The sequence below is a fragment of the Mesoplodon bidens genome, assembly GCF_964165515.1.
Source record: "Mesoplodon bidens genome assembly, chromosome: 14".
NCBI lineage: Eukaryota > Metazoa > Chordata > Mammalia > Artiodactyla > Ziphiidae > Mesoplodon > Mesoplodon bidens.
The window spans coordinates 15092742-15115738 of NC_138170.1; the positions used below are offsets into that span (position 1 = coordinate 15092742).

Below are 22997 nucleotides of genomic sequence, written 5' to 3' on the forward strand. Positions count from 1 at the left end.
CCATTAAAAAACATAATAAAATAATGCCATTTGCAGCAACATGGATGGGCCTAAAGATTATCATACTAAGTGAAGTAGGTCAGAAAGAGAAAAACAATACCATATGATATCACTTACATCTAAAATACGTATATACAAAACATATCTACAAAATAAACATATCTACAGAAAAACCTGACTCACAGAGAACAGACTTGTGGCTGACAAAGGGGAGGGGTGGGAAAGGGAAGGATTGGGAGTTTGTGATTAGCAGATGCAAACTATTGTATATAGAATGGATAAACAACAAGGTACTACGACACAGGGAACTATATTCAATATCCATAATAGAAAAGATTATAAAAAAGGAAATATATGTGTATAACTGAATCACTTTGCTGTACAGCAGAAATTAACCACAACATTGTAAATAAACTATACTTCAAAAAAAAATTTTTTTAAAGTTATGTTTACACTATACGGTAGTCTATTAAGTACGCAGTAGCATTATGTCTGAAATAACAGTGTATATACCTTAATTAAAAAACACCTCGTTAAAAAATGCTGACCATCATCTGAGCCTTCAGTGAGTCCTAATCTTTTCACAATAGTAACGTCAAAGATCACTGATCACAGACCACCATCACAAACCTAATAACGAAAAAGTTCGCAATATTCTGAGAATTACCAAAATGCGACACAGAGACACGAGGTAAGCAAATGCTGCTGGAAAAATGGCACCGACAGACTTGCTCGATGCAGGACTGCCACAACACTTCATTTGTACAAAAACACACAATATTTGTGAAGTGCAATAAAGCGAAGAAGCACAGTGAAATGCGGTCTGCCTGTATTTATAAACATTTACATACATGTGAATATATATACATATAAAAGGACGTAGAACAAATACAAATCACATGGCCTGGTTGGAGCAAATGGGAAACTGGGGCTGGACCACATGGGGCCTTGGAGACCAAGCTAAGGTGTTTGCACTTGGCCGTGCAGGCGACAGCAAGCAAGGCAAGGCAGAGACACGATAATCCCATGTACCTGCAGAGCAAACAGCCTTTGAAGGAGGAGCCAGGGACAGAATGTCACTGCCATCATCCAGGTGAGAGATGGTGAGATGCAAGCAGAAGGGGGCGGGAAGGAGGTAAAAGTGACCCAGACGAGGTCCCTGCTTTTGTGGAGCCGACAGAGAGAGGCAACTAGAAGCAAGGATTTAGGATGTGGAAGGCAGAATGGGCAGGATTTCGGGATGAACAGGGATAATGAGGTGGGGACGGGAAAGCCCTCCAGGACTGCCATTTCTGACGCATGCATCACCTAAAGGTCTTAGAGCTTCGAGAAGCCCAGTTCTTTCGAATACACAGCCAAAGCTTTCCTTTCAGGACTGTGGAAAGGCCTCCTCTCTTCCAGCCAGATTCACAGGAAAGAGATCGAGCTTCCCATCTTAGGCTTGAAGTTGAGCTCAGCATGTTTGCTGAGGAGAGGAGTCTGAGCAGAACTCTAAGCCTGCTCCCAGAAGCTTCCCCTGGGGAGGGAGTTGCAGGGGGGTGGCCCCAGTGGAGAGTGACTGTGTGGGTACCTGTGAAGGGTCTTCCTGGAGGGGGCCAGGACAGGCCTGGTTGGAAGGGTGGGAAGGGGTGTCATTCTAGGTGGGACGAGCTGCAGATGGAGGGCTGGAGAGGAGAGGAGGGGACCTGGGGAGTGGTCTGCACAGGGAAGGGCAAAGGACTCCTTGCGGCTGTGGCCTCAAGTGGGAGAAGGAAGGAGGGGAGAGGGGAGAGACTGGGGCAGGTCCAGCGAATGGGTCTTATCTCCCTGTGGGCTGAGTTTGTTTGTTCACCTCGTTTGTTCATTTGAAAAGAATTTACAAAGTGCCAACAGCAATGCCAGGCACTGTTCTGGACATGCGGTGATATGGCAGTGACCCCAATAAGGGACCTGCTCTCCTGGAAGTGACAAGGAGGAGAGGCAGCCATGAACAAGGAACAAACAGTAAGAAAATTTCTGGCAGAGATCAATACTGTCCAGAAAATAAAACAGAATGATGAATGGAGAGTTTGAGAGGCGGGTGGGAGCGGGGAGTGATCAAGAGACAACACACAGCTGAGCTCTGAATGACAGAAGGAACCCTCCCTCCACTGAGGACCGGGGAGGGAGCCGCGAAGAAGGGTGGGTGGGGATGCTGCAGGTCTGAGGCGAATTGTACAAGGCGACGGTTTTGCTAAGAAGACCGTGTTAAGAAAATGAGGCTTTTTTCCCTTTGTAATGAACTCATTAGTGAGCTGTATTCTTAGTTCTTTCTCCTGGGTTTTTGACTTTGGGCGGGAGGGGGAGGTTTGTGGGGACGGATGGGGCGGACTGTGGATCGCCCACAGTGGGTAAGCACAGGTGCGGGGATAAGTCTCAGGTGGGGGGAGACAGAGGTGGAGAAGCACCCACCTGCTCCGGGGCGTCACGTCCAGGAAGAGCTGCACAAGCGCCAGCAGGTTGTGGTGGTGATCAGATGCCCGGCTCAGGGCACAGCACAGCTGCTGGAGCTGTGGGGACAGCGGGCATCAAGGTGGGCTGGGGGGACGTGGCCCGCCTTCCACCCTGACCTCCCTACCAGCCCACTGTGGGGGGGGGAAGTCCGGAGAGTACGAGGGTGGGTCGTGGAGGCCAGGTAAGGGAGGGAGCAGCGCTGTCCCCACCGGGGGCACTCTAGGGGCCGTGAAGAGAGCATTCGCGGTGAGGCTGGGGGCTCGGTCTTGGGCCCAGGGGTCTGCCGTACCTTCCCCGGCCACTCCTGGATGCTGTCCAGCAGCAGAAGCAGGAGCTGCTGGAGGTCGGTCTTGGGCAGCAGGCGAAGCCCCACGTCCAAGCCGGCTCGGCACAGCAGCTCAATCAGGCCCAAGAGGCTCCCATCGGCGTAGGCCCCCGGCTTGGCCTGCATGCACAGCATCAGGAACTGGAGAGCAGAGGGAGCACTAGGGCAGGGGCGCCTCCCTGGCACTGTGAGCCCAGGGCCCCGCTGGGAAGGAACTGAGAAAAATGGGGAGGTCTGGAGTCGAGGCCCCTGGGGTCGTCAGGGGCAGGTGCAGGTGTGGAGGGCGCAGGTGTGGAGAGCACGGGCTTCTGTGGCATCCCTCCTGGCCGTCGGCACGGTGCCTGCGGTGATGCTCAGTGGTATTCACTGAACTAGGTGCTGAATAGGTCTGGACTGCGAGCAGAGGGATGGGTGGGGCTCACCTTACAGATGTAGCTCAGGCTGCTGTCCAAGGCCGTCTCCTGGGGGGTGTCCTGCTGCTCACTCTGGCTCAGGCTAGCCTCACTTTTAAGCTCGCTGAGGTAAGACAAAAACAAAGGAAAGGAAACAGGAGGAGATGGGCACAAGGGGAGAAGTGAGGCAGAGAGGGAGGCCGCACTTGCTGGAGAAGAACAGAGAGCCTGTGGATGATCCATTCAGCCTGGGACCCCGATGCCCCGTGTGTGCTGGCCACCCACTGCTGCGTAACAAATGACCCCCAAATGTAGAGGCTTAAAAACAACAGATATGTATCATTCTGGGCAGTTTCTGAGGGTCAAGAATCCAGGAGCAGCGTGGAGGGGCGGGGAAGGGGGGGCGTGTCTGGCTCTGGCTCTCTTGGGAGGCTGCCTCCAAGACGTTGGTGGGGGCACTGCTGTCAGCTTAGGCTTGACTGTGCGGGAGGAGCTGCTTCCCAGCTCACTCAGGGGTCACTGGCCTCAGTCCTCGCCGTGCAGGCCTCTCCACAGGGCTCTGCAACTTGCCTCGGCTTCCCCTGAAGCGAGTGACGTGAGAGAGAGGAGATGCCTGCCTGAGACGGAGGTTGCAGCCTTTCATAACCTAACCTTGGAGGTGACATCACTTCTGCTGATTTCTCCAGGCCACACGGGCCAGCCTGACTTGGGGTGACAGAGAGCTGCACAAGGGGATGAATGCCAGGAGGTGGGGGGGTGTCACTGGGGCTTCTTGGGGGTTGGCTCCCCAACGCTGCCGCTCCAGGAGGGCCTCCAGCTTTAGTTTTCTGGGACTTGGAAACCAGAAAATCATTCTCCACTGCCCCCCAAAAGTCTTCCTTAAAAGCACTCTTTGTCCACACAGTTATGGTGAGTCTGCTCATGCACCGAAAAGGACACTATTTTGTAGCTTACGTCAGGTTAGACTCCAAAGTATCTGCAAGTAAGGTGAAATTAGAGTATAAGTGGTCCTCGAGAACCCCTCCGAAGATGTCCCACTACCATGCTGTCCACGGACAAGCCCGGCATGGCCAGTTTTCCCCTAGAGAGGAAACAGCCTGGATGAAGTTAGAGGCCAGGGTCGTATTGAAAACACCCTCTTTAAAGACCAGAGTCACACTCAGGGTGGCGAGAGTCCTACAGGGAGAGAGGCACTAGCCGACAGCAGAGCCACACCACCCTCTGCACAAGCCTCCCAGGCACATGCTCCCTGGAGGAGACGCTGCTCAGGGGTACCCTCACTAAATGACGCTCTTTCTTTGGGCAAGTGTATGTTGTTGGTTTCAAGTAAGTAAGGTGACTTTATGACAAAGCTCCCTTTGCTGTCTCTTCCACTCCTCCACTCTCACTAACTGGCCTGGAGTTCCTGATAACAGCGGACTCTCTATAAGTCACGACACCGATGATGAAGACAACACTGTCAAAAAGAGCCTCCTGTGGAGCTGCCCCGGCCACAGTTCCCCAAGGCTCCGCTCTTCTTTACTTCTTGGTGCTGCTTCTCAGAGGGGAAAAAAAGAAACCCATCTCTAGGCACCCGGGAAATTGGTGTCAACACACCAAAGTCAGGAGGGGGTGCGGGACAGGACTGGGATCAGACATTCTTCCCGGTTTTAGCATTTATTAGGGCCAGAGTACGAACGGGTGAGGCTGGCGCTCACGCATCTGGGCACACGCTGGGCCTGCGTCAGCGTGTGCAGGGGAGTTGTGGCTTGTACCAGCCCGTGAGCACGCAGGGGGCCATGCAAGCGTGGGTGGCAATGTTTTCAGATCTCCCGAAGGGTGGGGGCAGCCTCAGAGCCGACTCTCTGACTCTGCCCAAGAGGAGTGGGCTTGGAGCTGCTAGCGGGAGGAGGAGTGTAGAAAACGTGCGCTGGGGACGCGTCTTCTGCGAGCTGGGCAGGGGAAGTGTGGCTATGACGAGAGGCCTTTCCTCGCTGGGGAGGAAGGTCAGCCTTCCCAAGCGGACGGGGGGACAGCCTCCCCTGTGCCGCCTCTGCTGGGAACAGCAGGAAACAAATCGGGGTCCTCGTGCCCGGCCCGCCTTTCTGAGGCTCGACTGGGACGTCGGCATCGTGACGGCTGTTCTGGGACGTGGCATCAGCTCATCCCCAGGCCTCCAGCTCGGAGAAGAGGAATTCATAGCCTAATAAAGCCCACTCCTCTCCCAGAGGACTCAGCAGGTGAAGGGCACGTTGAGGGTCCCACCACCAGACTCCACCTGCAAAGCAGCTTCACCCCACCCCTGCCTCCCAGCCTCAACACAGGCTTGGCGGAGTTAGGGCTCTCGGCCCTTGGCCAGCAGCCAGGAGCTGGAGTTTGGGCTGCAATGACATTGTTCCACACTCTTGAGAGAGGTACGCCAGCTTCTCTATTTGTTTTCCCCTAGTGCTGTTAGAAAAGCATAATAAAGTGACTCTCTGCACCTGCTCTGAGGGAAGACTGTAAGGGAAGCTACAAGCACGGCCGCCACCATAACCGAGAGCCCGCCACGGGGGCTGCAGGCAGGGTGCTCGCCTCAGGCCTGCACCGCCAAACCAGACCAGACCCGTCATCTGGGCTCTGCGTGACCGAGGTCAACGCAATGAAGAGGAATAGATGCTGAGCTAACGGAAAGGGAGGGAGGGGCAAACTTTACCTGGATCGAATTACTCTGCCACGAGGCAGCCCGTTACCAAACGCCCCCTTTCAGTGGATTAGCTGTCATTTATTTACCCCTTTGGCCTCTGCATCAGGCTGCCCTCTTGGAGAACCAAATGGATGAAGGCTTCTGGCACCAGGCAACAGCAGCAGGCTGCTGGTCTTTAGCGGCCAGCCTTGTGGTCTGACCAGGGCTCTTCACCTGGGCTTTGTAATCAGGGAGCAGCCTTGGAAGACCAGCCACTGCCCCCTCTCTTCCCAAGTGAGACCGGGGGTACCTGACAAAGAGTGTCTGAACAGCCGAGTGGCAAGAGCCCCCTCTGAGGATGCCGAGGCTCTGGCCTGCTTCCTATCCGGTGTTCACGTTCTGGTCCCTCCTCTCTTGGCCTTTCTTTCCCAAATATCCTCCTGACTTCTCCCTCCCCAGCCTTATCACTGGGCAGAGGGCTACTCTCTTTGCAACAAGGCAGACATCAGACGATGTGCATGGTCCAGCAGCAGCAGGGCTGTTTCCTTCTGGAAGGAAATCTTGAAGCGTTCAATGAGACGGTGATGAGTTTTAAGGAAATCTGAGATTAGGAACGATTGGTGAAAGACCTGTCTTTCTCACGGCAACGAGCCAGGCAGCCAAGCCAAGCCGTGCGCCCACGTGTGCCCTCATTTCCAGTCTTGGCATCTGTTCGGCCAGCGGAGCCTTAGATGGTGACATCCCTAGACGTCAACAGAGAAGCACCCGACGTGGAACCGACTGACACGGGATGAGCCTCCAAGGAGGATGATAAGAGAGAAGACTGCCTGCCCTGAAGATTCTCCTGTGGCCCATGGAATCGTGAAGGACGCCACACCCTTGGTGGAAGAGATACCAGAATGTTCTTGGTGTTCCCTGAATAGCCTAGAGCAGGGGTCTCCAACCCCCGGGCTGGTACAGGTCCGAGGCCTGTTAGGAACCGGGCCACACAGCAGGGGGTGAGCGGCAGGCCAGTGGGTGAAGCTTCATCTCTAGCTCCCCGTCGCCCATGGCAGGCTGGCACACGGGCAGGGTATTTACAGCCCAGCAAGTGTGGTTTGGTCTGGTTTGGTTTGGCAGACAATTACCAAACACAGTGGTGGAACAGGTTCTTAAGAAAGCTTTGGCGTTCCCCTAGAGAAACATCCGCCCACCACGGTGCCCTGAGGGCTTGTCGGCAGGCGGGAGGGGGCTCCCACGGCGCAGCCTGTCTGGGGTTCTCAAACCAGCTGCTCAAAGAACTCTCATCAGAGAGTTTGGATGTGCCAAAACTGACACCCGTACAACCCATCCACCCAACACGAGTCGTCTATGTATCGTATGGCTCTGTCCCTAGAGGGTGGGGACAAATTAGCATCGCTGCCCAGGGCACAAAGGGGGCCCCCACGACACAAAGTGGAGCACTGTGGAAATGACATGTAAAATTGTGCCTTGCTTGGAGACAGACCAGAGAGATTGGGACACGTCTTAGGAGAGGAGGGGCGGCGAGCGCTGAGTCAGGAAGGGGCGGGAACAAATGCCAGTCAGAGCAGCAAGACTCAGCCGTGCCTGGCTCTTCCCGTCGCCTCGAGGCTGCGTCACACGCCGTTCATTCGTGGTGCGAAACTATACTCAGGGGTACCTGTGTGCTGTGATTCCCTCAGACTCTGTGCTTCACCGTTGGGGCTAGAGCCTGAGCTTGGTAACTTCTTTTTTTTTTTTTTTTTTTTTGCTGTACGCGGGCCTCTCACTGCTGTGGCCTCTCCCGTTGCGGAGCACAGGCTCCGGACACATAGGCTCCGCGGCCATGGCTCGCGGGCCCAGCCGCTCCGCGGCATGTGGGATCTTCCGGGATAGGGGCACGAACCCGTGTCCCCTGCATCGGCAGGCGGACTCTCAACCACTGCGCCACCAGGGAAGCCCCGGTAACTTCTTTTTTTTAACCTCAAAAAATGCACATAATTTGGGAGTTCCCTGGTGGCCTAGTGGTTAGGATTCCGGGCTTTCACTGCTGTGGCCCGGGTTCAATCCCTGGTCGGGGAACTGAGATCCCACAAGCTGCACAGCATGGCCAAAAAAAAAAAAGAAAAAAAAAGTACATAATTTAAAATAATCACCAGAGGAAATCTTTCCTTTCTCTAACTTGTAAAATGCTTATTGAGCCAAGGCTGGATACCACCAACAATAATGAAAATGGAGCTTTGTACAATGAACGGCCAGGCGTATTACATTTACAGAAAAGGAAATACTTTAGTGTTTCCTAGCATGGATATATGTTTATAAGAGTCTATTTGTGGGGTAATATTTTGTTTTGTTTTGTTTTTTACATTTTTCCTGAGGTGTAATTGGTACTACACATATTTAATGTACATGATTAGATGGGTTTGAACTGCGTTCAGTGGCTGTGGACCGCATGAGGAAGGACCCCGAGGTGGGGGAGGTACTCACCTCCCATCGTGCTGGAGGGGCCCCAGGGGCTGCAAAGCAGGGCTGTGGGTACCCAGGCTGTGGAACGCGGCTGTGACCTCTTGCAGCGAGGGGCACCACAAGCTCGTGTCTGCATCTGTCAGGCCAAGGAAGGGCGGGGGGTTAGGGCGGGCACAGCAGGACAGGCCGCACTGTGCCCACAAGCGGGGCTGGTAGCCCCATCCTCGGGCAGCACGGGTGTTATCTGGAGCGGTGAAGCCACCAGTGGTTTCAGATACTTGCTGGCGCTTTGGGAACCTGGACATTCATTCTCCCATCTTCAAGCTATGGCCACCATGACGTGCAAGGGACCGGGGAGGACGGCACACTGACCATCTCCACCAGGCAGCCGTTGGGGCATTGAGCTGCCCCGAGCTGAGCCAGATGCCAAGTCCTGAACCAGAGGCCTGGAGACAGCAAGACTCTGGAGACACCAGGCTCCGCGGCCCTGGGCTCTCTGCCACCAAGGGCTGAGGCCAGCTCTGCACCTACTGCGGACTCAGCAGTGCCTTGGTGGCAAAGTCTGGGCACTCCCAGGTCCACCGTCCCTGCCAGGGGCCCTCCTTGCAGCCCGGGAACGCATCTTCTCACCAAGCTCGAGCTTCGAGGACATTCTCTCTTAACAAGACATGAATGATAATCTGACCACATCAACAAAGGGGAAAAACCTTACAGACTGAGGGCCTTTTCTGCTGTCAGGCTATTTAAGGATATTTTCTGAACCGGGAGAATAGAGAACTAACAGGCAACGTGGTGGAGAGTATTTCCCAGAGACGGCTGCACCTCTGCATCCCACTCCACACGCTCTTCTGCACTGCGGCGTCCACATCGCAGCGCCCACGTCGCCACCCCTCTCACCGCTCCATATCATCTTATGTCCTGATTTGATTGCTTCTTGTTTGTCTTTCCCCATTAGAATGTAAATTCCACAAGGACAGGGACTAGGTCTGTGCTGTTCATCCCTGCACACCCAGAGCCTAGAGGAGTGGCCAGTGTGTGGATGGATGGATGGATGGATGGATGATGAATGAATGATGAATGAATGAACCCATGAACGGAGAGCATCCTACACAAACCTGACCAAGCAGTCCATGACTAAGAGGGAAACTGGAAAAAAAGTCACAAGCTGGCAGCGCTGAGAACGTAGATGAGGGATCTGGCAGCGGGTGAGTTGTGGGAATCAAGAGTGTGGCAGCTGGGCCAGGAGCGCATGAGAAGCTCAGGCTTGAACCTTCCCACCTATGGGCCCCTCTCGATGGACCCCACCATGTCACCAAAGACAAAAAGGTGACCCAGTAGAACCCCTGACCTCAGGGAGCTCAAGTCTAGGAGGGAGAGGAGCCAGGCAGATAAACAAATATAAGAGAGTGTGTTCCTGCAAAAATCTAAGCCGGTGAAAGGTGTGGAGCCTACTCAGGGGAGAGGAAGTTAACTGGGGGCTGGGGGAGGTGGAATGGCAGGTGGGAAGCACACGCCCGGCAAAGGGACAGAAATGACAAAGAGCATGAAAGAGCATGGCACATCCAGCGACCCAAGGCAAGAAACAGGGCGTCCTGAACGAGCTGAGATGTCTCGGCAACAGTCCCGTGCAGCTGCAGAGCCAGCAGACGGTGGAACGGCCGGCGGAGGGTCTGAGTCCCGTCCAGGGACGAGCCTTGGGCCGGTCGGCATCAAGTGTCTCTCTCTGGAAACGTATACGGGTCGAGGCTCACCCAAGTAGTAATGAGACTCTGGGAGGAGGAAAAACCTTCGTTTGTTTAGTTTTTTCCTCTTGGGCAGCTTAACAAGTCCGAGAAAGGTAACGCTACCCCTTGCCCGCTACACAAACAAGCTGGGAAGAATGAAGGCTGCAAAACACAATGAGAGAGGACAGTTTCCCTGAGCCTGAGCCATGGGGGGACAGTGTGGGTGGCCGGTGACCTTGCCAGGGAGGGGAAGACGGTGTGGCAGGAGAATCACCCGAGGGCAAGGCCTCCAGAGGCCCAGCTGGGCGGCGACATCCTGCCCGCAGCCTTGGACCCGGCGCCCCGCGGCGGCCCCCGCAGGTGCCCCTGAAGCCCCGTGACAGCAGCAGTGCGGACCCCGCCGGCCCAGCCTGGCCTCGGCCCCTCTCCCCACGCCTCCCCGGCGATTACTCCACACGCCCGCTCCACCCGGGCTGAGGTGTCAGGAGCGGTCACAGAAAGGGGCCTGGGTCACCTCGGGGTCAATCAGTCCCCATCCGACAGCCCGGGAAGTTGGTTAAGTGAGGACAGGCACCCGAGAGCCCGTAATTAACGCTGCCCGTAAGTAGGCCGTGCGCTCAGCTTTTCCCGAGCACGGTTTGCCCTGAAGGAGGGTTTTCTGGAGAGCTGACACAGAAGAAAAGTCTCGCAAACTCAGCTCCTTTACGCCCACAGCACGGTCATCTGAGGGGATCCCCCGGGGGAGCACCAGGGCCCTGGGCCGTGTCCAATGCCAGCGCCAATGGCCCCGCGCATCTGGGCTCTGTTTATTAACTCTGAGTCTGAAAGCTCTCCTGGGATGGAACTGAGGCTTCGGGGGAAGTCAGGGGAAGAAAGGCATCAGGTCTGAGATAAAAGTGACTTTTCCATCTGCGACTACCAAGCAGCTTTACTTCACGTAACCCACTCTCCTGGCACCATTTCCACTGAATGGGAAAACCACGCACATCCTGAGAACCCTCCTCAGCGCCGGCCGTGCCAGCCCCCCTGCCCGGGCCTGCTCACCCCTTTGTCACACCCACCAGGTCCCATCCTGGGCCTTAGGGGAGCGGAGTCTTCAGACACCTGTCCTTGTCTTCCCCCTCCCCGCCCCCAAATCGAGTTGCTAAGGAGCGTTCTGGGTGTTGCAGGCGCCATCAGACTGGGTCCTGATTCTCTGACACCATCTGAGACCCCTCAGTGCCACATCAGGCGGAGTCCCCGTCAGCTGTAACGGGGGTGCTGGTTCCCAAAGGAACGCAAGCTACTGACCCATCACACACCCGAGTGTGGGTGGGGCTCATAACATTTAGGGGAGGCTTAAAATCATATGGTTTCTTATCCTCCCAACTCTGATTACTTAACTCCCCTCAGCACTCTTGTGTTTAAATTGAAACTTGTTCTACATCACGGGCTTTAGTCAATCAGCTCTAGCCCCTGTCATTTAAAATTGTTATTCAGTCAACAAACAGCAAGTGAACAGCAGGAGATTAAAGTTCTGGTGTCATGGAGCTGAAGGTTTCGTGGGGAAACAGACAATGCTCACGAAAAATAAACATACCGTGCCCGGGTGTGTAAGTGGCGGGTAAGGAAAGGGGTCAGGGTGACGCAGGGCGATGCTAAGGGCAGGCGGAAGAGCCCTGCAGAGACCTGGGTCCAGCCAGGAGCCCGGCGTGTTGGAGCTGGTGCCAGGCCCAGGGGTGGGGGACGGCAGGAGGGGACGGGGCCTGGGCCAGAGAGGCCTGGGAGGGGAGGGGAGGGGCCCGGCGCCCAGCCCACAGACCCACCCCTCTGCGGGGCTAGGAGACGTTATCAGAGGGATGATCCGAGTGTGGGGTAGAAACACAAAATCCTACCCAGCCCGCATTTCAAGAACACACACATTTCACTGCCCCAACTACAGCGTGAGCACGGGACAGAGCCCCTCACGGCTTCCCCACAGAGCACCACCCTGGCGGCGGGGCCCTGATGCACCCTGACCCAGACCCACTCGTTGCTGCTCTGGCCTCTCACACCCCCTGACTCCCCCTCCAGACCTGCGCTGCCGGCTTTCTTCCTAATCTCCTTCTTGTTCCTTCTCTGCTGGGCAACCCGCCCTGCTGGCCCCTTGTTTTCCCTTTTCTTGCCATTCCCCCGGAGCTCAGGCCCTCCCCACGGGGCCCTAGAGCCTCCCTGCCTACCTCGCTGTATGTAACGCAGCGGGCACCCACCCCTCCACACACCTCCCTCACCACACACCACGCTACTCACACACATCCCCACACAAGTACCGACACGCCCCACTACACAGACGCGTGCACACACCACCCATTCACACACACACACACACACACACGCACACACAGGCTCTGTCAGCCCCTGGTCTGCTGATCCACGAGCTGAGGGTGTGTACAGGGCAGGTGATGCCGTCCCCAGGCCACCTCTCCTCTCCCCTGCCCTCTGTAACTCACACCACTGCCCTGTGTCACCTAACACCATTGAGCATTCCAGGCCCTGTGTGTAGGACAGACCTGCACTGAGCCAAACCACTGAACCTATGGTATCTGCTAGAATTAGATTCAGCTGCAAATAACAAAAAGCCCCAAAACAAAACAAAAAACCCACCTGGGCTTAATAAGCTAGAGTTTTATTTCTCTCTGATGAAAAAGAAGCCTGGAGTGGGCGCCACACAGTGGGGACCTGACTGATCTGGGGGACCCTGGGTGACGCTGCTGCTCCACCGTTCTCAGCAGGTGCCTCTCCTTCTCAAGACCACCTGGCAGCCCAGGGTAGCTGCTAGAGGCCCAGTTATTATGTCTCACCTCCAGGCAGCTACTTCCGCACTTTGCTACTTTAGTACACATTCTTGAGTTGTTTTTAAGGATGCAAGGCCTCTTCAGTGTGACTCAGGAAGGCAGCAGCAAACTACCCTCTCAAGTTTCAAAAGCAAGAATTTGAGACTGATTCAGACTCAACCAAAGACTTCCCAGTAACGTCCCTGAATGCATGGCCCACCGGTTCTCTCTCACTTTGGATTTCTGAACCTGCAGTTTTGGGAATGGTCCTGACCTCTGGAATAAAATGAAACAGAAGACACTAGGGACTTCCCTGGTGGAGCAGTGGTTAAGAATCCTCCTGCCAATGCAGGGGACACGAGTTCGAGCCCTGGTCCGGGAAGATCCCACATGCCGTGGAGCAACTAGGCCCATGCACCACAACTACTGAGCCTGCACTCTAGAGCCCGCGAGCCACAACTACTGAAGCCCGTGTGCCACAACTGCTGAGCCCGCGCGCCTAGAGCCCGTGCTCTGCAACAAGAGAAGCCACCGCAATGAGAAGCTCGTGCACCACAACGAACAGTAGCCCCCGCTCACCACAACTAGAGAAAGCCCTTGCACAGCAATGAGGACGCAATGCAGCCAAAAAAAAATCCAAAAAACAACAACAGAAGAAAAGTCTTCCACACACAGCACCTTGGGCAGCAGACAGTCTAAGGGAAGGTGGTGTCTGCTGTATGTTCTGGATCAGGGGCCCAGCTAAGAACCTAATGCAGTGGTTCTCAGACTTGTCTGCACAGTTTGGAATCACTTAGGGAGCAGCTTCAAAAATCGCTGCCACCTGTGTCCCACCCCCAGTGACTGTGGTTTAATTAGGGTGGGTGTGGCTTGGGTTCTGGAATTTTTAAGAATTCCCAAGTGATTCTAATACCAGCCAAGTTCGGAAACCACTGAGCTAAGGAAAGCCGTGGCCCTCATACCAGAGCGGAACCCTGGGGCCCATCCTCACTTGCTCTGGCTGATAATGCGGGCGGGGGAGAGGGAGGAATGAAAGGAAGGCAGCCCCAGTTCTGCATCACTCCCAGGGCTCCCCGCCTTGCTCCCAGCCTTGCTCCTAGCCTTTCTCAGCCTGGCCGCACGTCACGACCACCTGGGAGTTGAAAAAAATCCTGTGCCAGTACTATTCTACGTGTGTTCTGGGAAAGCAAAGCTACATGAGCCCAGCAGCTCATGGAGCGGCACCCTGTGACCCGGCTGTACAGGTGGTGGGTCAGAGTCAAAGGTCCAGGGAGCAGGGAGATGCCCGCTGAGCTGGGGTAAAGCACGCATGCTGGTCCCCACGGGGCCCGCGGACCCCGTGTCCTGACCTTGGAGGAGCAGACAGGCAGCTCCCCAGCTGACTGACCGCGGGGTTTCAGAGGGCCTGGTGGGGAGAGATGCTGACGTCTGCTGTGGGCAACACACACGGTCCCGGAGACGTGGCCATTCATTCAACGGATATAGTCCACGTCCTACTGTGTACACTCGGCTCATGGAGCTGCCAGGAACGCAAGTGAAGGCTAAAACAAAAACGAGCAAAGACATGGTCCCTGAGCTCTGGGGCTCACAGCCCATCGGGAGAGACAATATGAATCAAAGAATCCACACATCAGCTATAACCAGAGCCACAAAGAGTGGGAAAGGGATAGTGGGAGTAGAGGAAGGCGGGGCTGGATGGGGGGTGGGAGAGGGGGGCAGTGCAGACCTGCCTCGGGAGGCAATGCTAGAGAGGCCGTGTGAGCCCAAGGAAGAGGTGGAGTGAAGAAGGCAAAAGCCAGGGAGCTGCTGGGAGGAGGGAAGGGAGATCCCGGGTGGAGAAACCGGCACATGCAAAGGTCCTGCAGCAGGAGGACAGATCGGGGGTGGGGAAAAGAAGGTCAGTGAGGCCGGAGCACAGAGAGCAAGACGGAGAAAAAGGTAAAATGAGCTGGACTGGGGGGTCAGGCTGACCACACAGGAAACTGTGCACTCCATACAGAGAGTATGAAGCTCAGGCTTTCCAGCCCCCTAATTATCTGTAAAATGGGAAAATAATAGTATCTACTTGTTGGATGGTTGTGGTGACAATGAGACTGGCAAAGCCCTGGGTGCCTGGCACGAGCCCTCTAGAAATGTTAGCTACTATTCTTAATGAAACTACTTTTATCATCACCACAGACAATAACATGTTTCAAAAGTGAGGATCAATTATGAAGCTGAATTACTGTTATTGTCGTGTTCCAGTTGAGGGCTCTGGAGGGGCCGTGCTGAGCCAACGATAGTTCACAGTTCCGAGGGAGCTGGTGCCGGGTGGGGATCTCTCCCAGGTGGTCCTCAACGTGTCTTCCTGCCCATGTGGGTCTACACAACACTCTTGCAGCACCAGGGTGCTGGGGCGGCAGACCTGGATCCCGGCCTGACTCTCGGGGCCTGGGGATACAGGCACCTGCCCTGTGAAGTTCAGAAGTGAAGGGCACCCACACATGGGCACAGAGTGGGCCCCGGGCCTGGCACGTAAGTGCTCCTTGCCCACGTGTGATCCACGAATAACAAGGCCATGTGGAGCCCTGAGAGGCCACTGTCCACAGGCTGGGCCTCCAGTCCGGGAGGCTCCAGGGGCTCTGGATGGATTGCTTTCTGCCACTCCAGCTGGAGACTGCCCCGCCCTCCATGGGAGACAGATCAGGTGAAGGGAGGACAACTCCTCGTAAGACTGCGAAGAGTAGAAAGCGTCAACCGGATCTTATAGAACTAAGGGGGTTTTGACTGCTTGAAAACCATGCGAGGAAACAAAAAGAAAAACAAAAACCAACCAGCTGAGAAAAGGCTGAGAGATAAATGGCCAAAACAGAACTACAAAAATTAAGAAGAGGTACAGACAGTATTTAGAACATTTGCGCTGCTTAGTTCCTTCAGTTTCTCTAATGATCTCCGATTTATAAAGAAGTACATTTTTTTTTTTTTTTTTTTTTTGCGGTACGTGGGCCTCTCACCATTGGGGCCTCTCCCATTGCGGAGCACAGGCTCTGGACGCGCAGGCCCAGCAGCCATGGCTCACGGGCCCAGCCGTTCTGCGGCATGTGGGATCTTCCCGGACTGGGGCACGAACCCATGTCCCCTGCATCGGCAGGCGGACTCTTAACCACTGCGCCACCAGGGAAGCCCCATTTTTGTTTTGATAACAGCTATCATTTTGAGTATCCCCTGTACACCAGGTGTTTCACATACATAATTGCTGCTAACTGAAAACAACCGTTGGTGCTCAGTGCTGGCTCCTCAGGTGAGAACTGGGCATCTGACTGCCCAATTCCACCTGTGTCCTGATGCCACTCCAACGCTGCTGCAGGGTTTTGCCAAGGGAGTGACTGTCGGACACCCTGACTCCACTCCATCCACCCCATCCTACACGCCATCACCAATCATGCATCCCTGTGTTCCCATGATATGTCGCTGCTCAAAATTTCCCATAATGAGTCTGCTCAGAGCTCCAATCAAAGAATGCTTTTGCTGGTCTCCAAACTTTTTTTTTTTTTTTTTAACTGGAGTATAGTTGCTTTACAATATTGTGTTAGTTTATACTGTACAGCAAAGTGATTCAGCTCTATATATACATATATCCCCTCTTTTTTGGATTTCCTTCTCATTTAGGTCTGCTGGTCTTCAAACTTTTTTGATGGTACGTATCTGTCATTAAAATTTTTTAAGTTATACCTCCAACAAATACACATTTATAAGCTATGTAATTGCACAGTGATACTAATATCTTATGTATGTGATATAACATATTAAAAAGAGAACTTAAGATGAGCTACAGTGATCTAAGTTTCCACCTTAAGAAACTGGGGGGGGGGCAGTGGGAAGGGAAGCAAATCAAACCCAAAACAAGCAGAAGAAAGGAAATAAAGGTAAGAGCAGAAATCAGTGAAACAGAAACAAAAAACTGTAAGGAAAATAAATGAAACCAAAAGCTAGTTCTTTGAGAAGATCAATAAAGTTGATAAACCTGTGACCTGACCGATCAGGAAGTAGAGAGAAACGCAAATTACCAATATCAGAGTGAGAAAGAGACCATCATTGATTCAACAGACATTAAAAGGATAATAAGGACTTCCCTGGTGGCTCAGTGGTTAAGAATCCATCTGCCAGTGCAGGGGACATGGGTTCAAGCCCTGGTCGGGGAAGATCCCACATGTCTCGGAGCAACTAAGCCCACGTGCCACAACTACTGAGCCTGTGCTCTAGAGCCCTACAAGCCACAACTACTGAAGCCCACGCACCTAATGCAGCCAAAAATAAAATATAAATAAATACGTTTTAAAAAAGGATAATAAGAGAATATTATGAAAAAGTCTATATCAATAAATTTGACAGTTAAGATGAATGGACACAAACTAACAAAGCTTACTTAAGAAGAAACAGATATCATAAATAACCATATATATATTTTTAAAAATCAGATTTGTAGTTTAAAATCTTCCCACAATGAAACAAAGCTCAGATGGCTTCACTGGCTAATTTTACCAAACATTTAAGGAAGAAATAATACCAGTTCTACACAAACTCTTCCAGAAAATTGAGGAGGAGGGAATACTTCTTAACATATTCTATGAAACCAGCATTACTCTGATACCAGAACCAGAAAGAGAAAAGTACAGACAAATATCTTTCATGCACATAAATGTAAGAGTTCTCAGCAAAAATTTACCAAGTTGAATCCAACAATACATAAAAAATTAATATATCATGACCAAATAGGATTTATTCCAGAATGCAAGGATGAAGGAATAAACATTCGAAAATCAGTCAGTGTAATTCCCCATATTAAGAGACTAAAGAAGAAAAACCATATAATCATCTCAAAATCCAATATACATTCCTGATAAAAATTATCAGCAAAGTACAAGTTTATTAAGATTGTAGGATACAAGGCCAATCTGCAAAAATCAAGTGTCTATCAGTACACTAGAAATGAATAATTTGAAAATGAAATTAAGAAAACAATTCCATTTACAATAGCATCAAAAATACAATATTTAGGAACAAATTTAGCAGAAGAATTGCAAGACTTGTATACTGAAATGTTGAAAGAAACTAAAGAAGGTTCAAATAAATGGGAGGATATCCCATGTTCATGGATTGGAGGACTTAATACTGTCAATTTCCCCCAAACTGGTCAATAGATTCAGTGCAATCCCAATAAAGACTGCAGCGGTATTTTGTTTTGTTTTGTTTTATAGAAAATGACAAGCTCATTCTAAAATTTATATGAGAATGCAAAGGACCTAGAAGAACCAAAACAATTTCGAAAAAGAGCAAAGTTGAAGAATTCAAACGATCTGATTTCAACACTTATAAAGCTACAGTAATCAAGACATAAAAATCAATGAAACAGAATAGCGTTCAGAAACAGACCCACACATACATTATCAACTGACTTCTGATAAAGGTGCCAAGGTAATTCAATTCAGAAAGGATAATCTTTTCAGCAAATGGTGTTGGAACAATTGGATAGCCATATGTAAAAAAATTAACCTTAAATTACACCATAAACATAATTAACTGGAAATGGATCACTGACCTAAATGAAAGGCTAATTATAAGTTATAAAACTTATTTTAATTATAAATTATAAAACCAAATTATAAAACTTTTAGAAGAAGATAGGAAAAGATCTCAGTAACACACATTTCACAAATATTTCTTAAATATGATGTTAAAAGCACAAACTATATGGGGCTTCCCTGCTGGCGCAGTGGTTAAGAATCCACCTGCTGATGCATGGGACACTGGTTCGAGCCCTGGTCCGGGAGGATCCCACGTGCCGCGGAGCAACTGAGCCTGTGCACCACAACTGCTGAGCCTGCGCTCTAGAGCCTGCGAGCCACAGCTACTGAAGCCCGCGCGCCTAGAGCCCGTGCTCCGCAGCAAGAGAAGCCACTGCAATGAGAAGCCCGTGCACCGCAACAAAAAGTAGCCCCCACTAGCTGCAGCTAAAGCCCACGCGCAGCAACAAAGACCCAGTGCAGCCAAAAATAAATAAATACAATAAATTTATAAAAAATAAAGATATACAGATGGCAAATAAGCCTATGCAAAGATCATCAGGTTTTAGGGAAATGCAAATTAAAACACAATGAGCTACCGCTACATACTTCTTAAAAAGACTGACTATACCAAGTGGTAGGGAAGATGTAGCAAATGGAACTCCCCCTCACTGCTGGTGGAGATGGTATGACCACTTAGAGAAAAATAGTTTGGCAATGTCTTAACAACTTAAACACGCATTTATCGTATGACCCAGCCTATCCACTTGTAGATGTTTACCCTAAGGGACCTCCCCACGAAGACTTGCATAACAATGTTTATAACAGCTTTATTTTAATAGCCCCCAAACTGAAAACAACCGAAATGTCCACCAAGAGGTGACTGGATGAACAAACTGTGGTACTGCCCCGCAACAGAATACCACCCGGCTATTGAAAGGGATAAACTATTGATACACACAATAACACGTGTGAATTTCAAAGTAATTGAAAGAAGCCAGACCCCCCCCCAAAAAAGAGTACCTACTGCATGGTTCCATTTATATAAAATTAAAGAAAACGCAAACTAATCTAGAGTGACAAGAAGTAGATCGGTGGTTTCTTAGAGACAAAAGGGGAGAGAGATGAATTAATTACAAAGAGGCACAAGAAAACTTGGAGGGCAGGGGACAACGGATATTATTTTTTGATTGTGGTGACAGTTTTATGGGTATATACCTGTGTTTTGTGTGTAAGTTGTACACGTTAAATGTGTATAGGTTAATGTATGTTGATTATGCCTCAACAAAACTGTTTTTTTTTTAAGATGAGTTAAAATGTAAATGTTAATGTTTTCTTTTCACACCCTGGGGGCTCATCTACCTCCAGGACCCCCGACTCTGGAGAAAACCCTGTCCAACTTGTGCTATGTGGGCTGTGGCCTCTCCTGACACCCAGGGAGAGAGCTGGGAAACTCTTAGAAACTCTCCACTGGAGGCAATTTCAGATGAATACCGAAATGACGGAAGAGAGGGGGTGTAAATACAACCTGTAAATATCAAAACATATATTATGTGGATTGTGCATTAATTCTGTTCCTGGAAATCATCACGAGAAACTGTTACTATTGAGCACTTGGGGAGAGGGAAGGGAGGGAGGCGTTCGCTTTTCACTTTGCACCTTTCTCTTGTATTTGAATTTTCAGCACTTGGTACGTAGGGCACTTTTGAAAAAATAAAACCGGGTTCCATTGGCTAGTGAGCTTATTGGTCATCTTTTGGTTTGTGTTATTCTTTTTACAAGAAGCTACCTTATAGATATTATCTGGGAAGGAGGAAGGAAGGAAGGTTGAGAAGGGGGAGGAGAGAGGATGCAAGCAAGCAATGACAGAAAGGAAAGCCACCCACAAAACGGGGCTCGCCCAAGAGAAACTACGACCCTGGAGCTCTGGCTCTGGGGACAAAGGGAAAAGCATGGTGACCAAGTGAGGAAGGACAAAGTGTCCAAAGACACAGCTCATGAAAACAAAACGAATTTGTTCTGAGAGCTAAATTTCTCGCCCACTTAAAAAACATCCAAAGAATGTACTGGCCAGGGTCTCTTATTTCGTTATATTCCCCCCTTCCCACACAACTATCATAGAAGCTGGCAGGGAATGGAATGAGTGAGTCAGAAGGAACAACATTGTCTTGGAAACTAGCGGGAAAGGAGCTCCACCTGTTTTACTTCTCTTCCAAAGTGTTTCGATCTCACTGACAGAGCTGCTCTTCTCCAGGCACAGCTGCCTAGTCAGTATGATTGGCACTGGGTTACTGGCCAGTCCAACACTAGCACAGCCAAAACATGTTTGTTAGAGAAACATGAGGTCATTTCTCGCAAGCAATTAGTTGCACAAGAATATGTTTGCTTTCAGAACCAAACTCTGCCATAAAAAAAAAAAAAAACTATTAGAGCTAATAAACGAGTTCAGCAAGGTTGCAGGATACAAGGTCAATACACAAAAATCTGTTGTATGCCTACACACTAGCAAGGAATGATCTGAAAAGAAAATGAAGAAAAGAATTCCTCTTACGATAGTATCAAAAAGAATAAAATAATTAGGAATAAATTTAACAAAAGAAGTGTAAGACTTGTACACTGAAAACTACAAAACATTCTTGAAAGAAATGAAAGATCTAAATAAATGGACAAATATCTCCTGCTCATGGATTAAGAAGACTCAGTATTATTAAGATGGCAGTAACACTCAGTCACTTACAGATTCAACACAATCACTATCGAAAGCCCAGCTGTCATTTTTGCAGAGACTAATAAGCCAATCCTAAAATTAATATGGAAATACAAGAGACCCAGGATAGCCAAAACAATTTTGAAAAGAGCGAAGTTGGAGAACTCACACTTCCCAATTTCAAAACTTACTACAAGCTACCATAATCAAGAATTTGCAGTACTGGCATAAGGACAAATATGTGTGTGTATACACACACACACACACACACACACACGCACACGCACATATATATCAATGGAATAGAACTGAGAGTCCAGAAATAAACTCGTACACCCATGGTCAACTGATTTTCAACAAGGGTGCCAAGATAACTCACTGTGGCAAAGAACAGTCTTTCAACAAATGGTCCTGGGACAAGTGGATATCCACATGCAAAAGACTGAAGCAGTACCCCTATCTCGCACCATATACAAAAATCAACTCAAAATGGATCAAAGACCTAAATGGAAACGTTAAAACTATAGAATTCTCAGAATAAAACATAAGGGAGGGACTTCCCTGGTGGTGCAGTGGTTAAGAATCCACCTGCCAATGCAGGGGACATGGGTTTAAGCCCTGGTCCAGGAAGACCCCACATGCCACGGAGCAACTAAGCCCGTGCGCCACAACTACTGAGCCTGCACCCTAGAGCCCGTGAGCCACAACTACTGAAGCCCACATGCCTAGAGCCCATGTTCCGCAGCAAGAGAAGCCACCTCAATGAGAAGCATGCGCACTGCAACGAAGAGGAGCCCCCGCTCGCCGCCACTAGAGAAAGCCCACGCGCAGCAAAAAAGGCCCAACGCAGCCAAAAATAAATAAATAAATAAACTAAAAAAAAAAACATAAGGGAACATCTTCATGACCTTGGACTAGGCAGTGGTGTCTTGCTTGACATCAATGTATAGGCAACAATAGAAAAAAACAGCTAAATTAGACTTTATCAAAATTAAAAACTTCTGTGCATCAAAGGCCACCGTCAAAAGAATGGAAAGATAACCCACAAAATGGGAGAAAACATTTGCAACTCACACATCTGGTAAGGGTCTAATATCCAGAGTATATAAAGAACTGCAACTCAGCAAAAAAATACAAACAATCCAATCAAAAAATGAGCAAAGCATTTGAATAGATACTTCCTCAAAGAAGATATACAAATGGCCAACAAGTACAGGAACAGGTGCTCAACATGCTTAGTCATTAGAGAAATGCAAACCCAAACCCACAAGGAGATATCACTTCACACCCACTAGTGTGACTATTATCAAGAGATGGACGATAACAGATGTTGGCAAGGATGTGGAGAAATTGGAACCCTCAGACATGGCTGGTGGGAATGTAACATGACGCAGCCACTTCAGGAAATAGTCTGGCAGTCCTTCAAAAGGTTAAACATAGAGCCACCGTATTACCCAGCAATTCCACTCCTAAGCATATACCAGTGAGAACTAAACATATGTCCCCATGAACACTTGTGTGCGAATGTTCACAGTAGTGTTACTCACAAGGGCCAAAAAGTGGAAACGACCCAAGTGCCCATCAACTGATGAATGGATATAATGTGGTAGAGCCATAAAATGCAATATTATTCGGCCGTAAAAAGGAATGCTACGACATGCATGAACCTTGAAAACGTTATGCTAAGTAAAAGAAGCAGGCACAAAAGGTCACATATTGTCCCATTTCATTTACATGAAATGTCCAGAATAAGCAAGTCCACTGAGACAGAAGGTAGATTAGAGGTTACCAGGGGGCTGGGAGGAGTGGGGAGTGGGCAGTGACTGCTGAGGTCTGAGGTTTCTTTTGGGGGGGGTGATGAAAATGTTCCAGAATTAGATAGTGGTGATGGCTGAACAGCTCTGCAAATCATACTGAATCATACACTTTAAAAGGGTGAATTATATGGTACAT

The 22997-nt window shown here is 50.4% G+C and overlaps 1 protein-coding gene across 1 annotated transcript in view; it reads right to left on the minus strand.

Annotated features, from left to right (window-relative positions):
• Window positions 1–22997, minus strand: part of FAM178B (family with sequence similarity 178 member B) — a gene marked incomplete at its 5' end in the record, with an annotated part of 98716 nt that overhangs the window by 36600 nt on the left and 39119 nt on the right. The window contains 4 exon segments of the mRNA XM_081254603.1: window positions 2431–2528; window positions 2762–2938; window positions 3220–3313; window positions 8300–8414. Of these exon segments, the coding sequence (XP_081110729.1) occupies window positions 2431–2528; window positions 2762–2938; window positions 3220–3313; window positions 8300–8414 (484 nt within the window).